At 31.4% G+C, this 5,792-nt stretch overlaps 1 protein-coding gene across 1 annotated transcript; it reads right to left on the reverse strand.

Annotated features, from left to right (window-relative positions):
- Positions 1–3,019, reverse strand: LOC110457538. Its single transcript, XM_021508863.1, has 2 exons — positions 2,916–3,019; positions 1–100 (listed from the first exon to the last, which is right to left on the reverse strand). The coding sequence occupies exons 1-2, from the start codon at positions 3,017–3,019 to the stop codon at positions 1–3; spliced, it is 204 nt and encodes a 67-aa protein (XP_021364538.1).
- Positions 3,020–5,792: the final 2,773 nt, after the last annotated feature.

The following is a 5,792-nucleotide window of genomic DNA, read 5'->3' on the forward strand; positions in this document are numbered from 1 at the left end:
TTATTCGTCATTCACATCACACCAGTCGTGAATTGAATCAAATAACCTCAACGACTTATTAATTGGTGTAGAAAACGCGATATTAATCTTACGCGTTAATCTACGCATAAATCCTCAAAACATCACTGTGATACAATTTGATAAAAATATAAGCGTTTATGAAATTAATAGAAGAAAATTCATTAAAAGGGCTGTTTTTTGTTCAAACACCACTATTTTACAGCCTTACTTCAATTACCCCTTAACAATTGACATTTTTTTTGCTTTTGGCTCATGGAGTTTTGAAATAGTATTTTACACGTTCCTATTTTTGATACATAGGTTAGAACAAGGAAGCATATTATGAGTCAAAATTAGTCAGTGCTGTAAGCAATATACATAACGTCTGTGTTATCAGAGGAAAATGTATTCCGTACTTGTTCCGGTTGTTTTGTAATGGAAGTTGTCATTGCAACTTTTGATCTAATAACTGCACACAGTGACTATGTATGTATAACTATTCTAGATATGATCACAATGGTTAAGGATTTATTTTCGAAATACATTTCACATAGCAACATCTATAATCAGCTGTCAATTAGCTCGCACGAAGGAAGTACCGACATGAAAATATGATATCGGTATGATGTTAGAAGAGAGTTTGAAACAGTTTGACAAAAATTACCGCGAAACAGATTATATATATTAACTAAACTGCTGTGATTTTTATTAATGCATTTATTTTTTCTTGAACAAGTGAGCAAAGGTGCCTTTTTAATAATGTTCTTTCAAGATTTAATTCTGGGTTTCCTCTCTGTATATTCATGAAGTTGTAGTTTGTATTCTATTTTGATTATATAGATTATACAAAAGCAAGACACATTTGAGAATAAAGAAAACACATGTGAAAAATAGTACAGAACAAAGCATTGTGTTCAGGCAGATAGTTCATGGCAACATTTTTGAATGATAAAAATGATTATATCACGATGATTATATCACAATGATTATAATGATTATATCACAATGATTATANTATGAAGTTGTAGTTTGTATTCTATTTTGATTATAGAGATTATACAAAAGCAAGACACATTTGAGAATAAAGAAAACACATGTGAAAAATAGTACAGAACAAAGCATTGTTTTCAGGCAGATAGTTCATGGCAACATTTTTGAATGATAACAATGATTATATCACGATGATTATATCACAATGGTTATAATAATTATATCACAATGCTTATATCACAATGAATATATCACAATGATTATAATGATTATATCCCAATGATCATAATGATTATATCATAATGATTATACCATAATGATTATATCACAATGATTATATCATAATGATTACATCATAAAGATTATATCCTAATGATTATATCACAATGATTATATCACATTGATTATATCACAATGATCATATCACAATGATTATATCACAATGATTATATCACAATGATTATATCACAATTATTACAATGATTATATCATAATGATTATATCACAATGATTATATCACAATGATTATATCATAAAGATTATATCACAATGATTATATCACAATGATTATATCATAATGATTATATCATAATGATTATATCACAATGATTATATCATAATGATTATATCACAATGATTATATCAAAATGATTATATCATAATGATTATATCACAATGATTATATCACAATGATTATATCATAATGATTATATCACAATGATTATAATGATTATATCACAATGATTATATCCTAATGATTATAAGGATTATATCACAATGATTATATCGCAATGATTATATCATAATGATTATATCACCATGATTATATCACAATGATTATATCATAATAATTATATCACAATGATTATATCACTATGATTATATCATAATGATTATATTATATTGATTATACCACAATGATTATACCATAATGATTATATCACAATGATTATATCACAATGATTATATCACAATGATTATGTCATAATGATTATATCACAATGATTATATCACAATGGTTATATCATAATGATTATTATATCAATGGTTATATCATAATGATTATAAGTTAACATTTAATTACCTTGTGCGTATCAAAACGAAAATCCGTTGGACAGAAATGGGTTGTATTCTGTGATTGTTCTGTCGGGGTATCTTCGATGAAATTGAATAATGCTGTAAAGGATGTCATACCTGAGGAACCGCCTGATCCTCCTCCCGGCCCATCAAAGTATGGTGGTGGTGATGATGAATTAGCATTACAAATATAGCAGAATAAGTTTTTATAGTACACAAAATTGGCTACGTATTCATTTTGATAGCGTGAACAAGCCCAATCTATGGTACTGTCGTGTTCCGTCCAAACACCAGTGACATTACACTCAGTAATCATATGAGTTTCATCTCGACAGGGAAATGACATCAAATCAGGCGGAGGGTAGTAAAATAAATTACAGTTCTGTTCCTCAATAATGAATCTAAGCAGCTCCTTTGCTTTTTGTGGGAACACAAACAGACTTTCCTGGTAGCTAAAACTTGTTCCCCAATACTTTAAGTAAGTATCATGCCCAAAATTACAATACGCGCAATGCCTATTACGATATGTCTCGTTGGTTAGTGCTGAAGAAACTGGAAGATAATCCTTCACGTTGGTACCGTTGGTAAAGCTTTGTCCGATTTGGCATTTTTTTATTATGCTACTACCTATAAACTCGTTGTGACAAAAGCCTATCATGAGGAAACGATCATCTGTGTTAAGCCCATTTTCCTCAAAAGGTTTAAGCTGCGGTAAGACACAAGAGCTTCCCTTTCTTAACAGAATGTCTAAACTGTTTTCTGCTAGTGCCTTATCTATACAACAACAACCCGATAGTGTGCAGGTGTTTTCACGGGAACATGGTGCACAACAACTGGAATTGTTTGACCTTTCATTGACCTTTCTTACGCTACACAGGCTTTGGGATGAACAATATACCAACTGTTCTATGATCAAAGCCCTGTCAGCTTCATTCTGTATATGTTCTGTCATATTCAGAACTCTACTTCGATCCAATTCCAAAGTGTTGTTCACTGAATTATAAGTTGACGTTAGGAACTGGCTAGGCTGAACCAAACCTTCTACAATTATCAGCATCAATACCTTATCCAGAAATATAGCCATTTTTTTCTTCTGAAAATGTACGAACTTGTCAATGTCACAAAAAAAAAAAAAAAAAAGATGAATTGTATAAAACGTTAAGAGAAGCAAAGAAGTCCCTCCTTAAAACTATTGTAGGTTATGAACATTGTTAACTCAATGAATCAAATTTCTAAGAAAGTTGTTAACCGTTTAAGATGTGCAAAGATTTTTCGTAAATCTTATTCAAGTCGTTTTGTACTGTTACGGTAATTGTCCTTATTAATACTAAATAACACGAAACACATATTTCATATTGTTTTCATCTTAATCAAAATGAAATGAAGATAAAATATATAACATAATTTTTGTTTATTTGAAATGTACAAAATTCTTGAGATTAACCTTAATGACTCTATTGCATGGCAACCATATACGATTTAGTTCAATATCAAAAGTATTGTATAACGAGACAGTTCCGTACAAAACAAAAAACTTACAATTCTGTGAGATCTTGGCATCTAATTCTGGAAAGAAGACTTGTGTAACCGTATTTCAATCAAATGGATAGAGTATGAATTGTAGACCTATATATTAGACGTTTGTTGACCTTCACTTCCAGAGTTCATCATCGAAATGACAAAAGTATCAACAATTAATATATATTGAGATCATAAGTATGATAGAAAATATCAATATTATTTCTGTGAAGAGGAGTAGATTAGAAGCGCGTTACTGTTACTAAAGCCTGGTATCGTTACTCTCAGTAAATATCTACATCAATAATCCATGTGAATATGTATGGAACGCTTATCAGCATTGACGGTACAATGATCAATAGGTTGTCCTAGAGGGTCAGGTGAACATGCATGAATGTGAATAATATAAACACTCACTTGTTTGTTGATTACGATCTATCAAACGTTGCAATATGTCAACAGTTTGTATTTATGCCTGAAACATGTTTATTTATATCATCAAAAAGTTGTGTTTGATATTGGCAACATTGTGTTAGTGTTGTAAATCATAATCGAAATATCATGATTTGTATTCTGAATCCTGTGATTCATATTTGAAAAAAAAAACTTCCGTTGTATATTGTTTATGAAATGTTATACATTGTATGTTCAATACCAGTTATTAATATTCGAATGTTTGTGTTGCATGTTCGATATTGTGAAAAACAACTTGATGTTAAATTAAATTACCATGTTCGAAATCATAGTCTGGATTTGGAGAACGAATACTAACATAACACTGTAAAGAGAAAGTAAACACATCAGATGTTACGTCAATGCAGCGATGGACGTTCTCTAACGATTTCTGCATCCAATGGAAAATACCATGACAAGGAGGAAAAAATCGATAACATCCAGTTACCCATGATGCAAATCACAGGATTTGAAATTACATGCCCAAGATATTTTGTACATGAATCATAAAATTAACATTAATACATATACGTTTTTTCATTCATTAGGACACTATTTACAACCACGATGTTCCTGTGTTTACAAAAGTGTTCAATTAACGTCTCAGATGGTTTGTGACCGATAGTTACTGGATGTGGTTCGGAAATGTCATGAAGAGTACCACATTGTGTGTCGGGAGATATTATGAAGGGTACCACATGTGATGACGAGAAATGTAACGAAAGGTGCCACATGAGATGTTATAAAGGGTACCAAATGTGGTGCCGAGAGACATCAGAAAAAAGAACCACATGTTGTGATGGGAGACATCAGGAAAGGTACCACATGATAGGAGATAATAGGAAATGTCCATACTTTTCTGGATTGGTGTCTCATCAGTACTTGTAAATGCCAGTTATATCAATAATATAACATATAAACGCATACAGATTTTACTATTTATCCTAAATTTACATATAGTATGTAGTGTAAATTACAACATGATTGTCGTGTATAGTGCGTTATGCCACTCATAACAAGAATAACTCAAACAAGAAATGTGAGTGAAATGGGCACCCAAAGGGTGACATTATATATTTATTATACTGATTAAGCCACCACGTGGCTTCTATCAAAAACTAAAGATTACTTTAAAAACACATAAATACAAAGTGGTTGCAAATATACCAAACATGGTAGAAACTATGATCAAAATATAACTTAAAACATTAGCTAGCCTAAGTGGGGTTGCCAAAAAAACGTCTGAGGTGAGGTTGCCAAACCCATCTTTACATTATTTACTGCGTGCCGGCTGCCCTAACCCTGTTAATTAGGGGAGGTAGATTTACCCAATGCTCTGACCAGTCGGCAAGTATTGTCTCACCTCAACGTAAACTAGCAACAACCTGCCAGGTTACAAATTATATATACATCTTACAATCAAAATATAACTAAAAACTTTAGCTAGTGGAGTGGCCAGCATCCCGATATACGTCATCAGCAGCCAATCAATAACCTGCAATATTTTCAGAAACTATTAAGGTGTCTTGTTCCATAATATTGTAATATTAATGTTGCTAACTTATAATAACCCTCACAAATTAATAGCAGTTTAGATACATTTTTTAAACTTGTTATGGTGTTATGAGCATAAATTAAGCTAATTGCTTAGCTGCCTTTTATTCCTCTCCACTCATAACAAGAATAACTCAAATAAGAAATGTGAGTGAAATGGCCACCCAAAGGGTGGCATTATATTTATTATACTGATTAAG

This window comes from Mizuhopecten yessoensis, unplaced genomic scaffold (genome assembly GCF_002113885.1).
Source record: "Mizuhopecten yessoensis strain PY_sf001 unplaced genomic scaffold, ASM211388v2 scaffold9207, whole genome shotgun sequence".
In the NCBI taxonomy this organism is placed as follows: domain Eukaryota; kingdom Metazoa; phylum Mollusca; class Bivalvia; order Pectinida; family Pectinidae; genus Mizuhopecten; species Mizuhopecten yessoensis.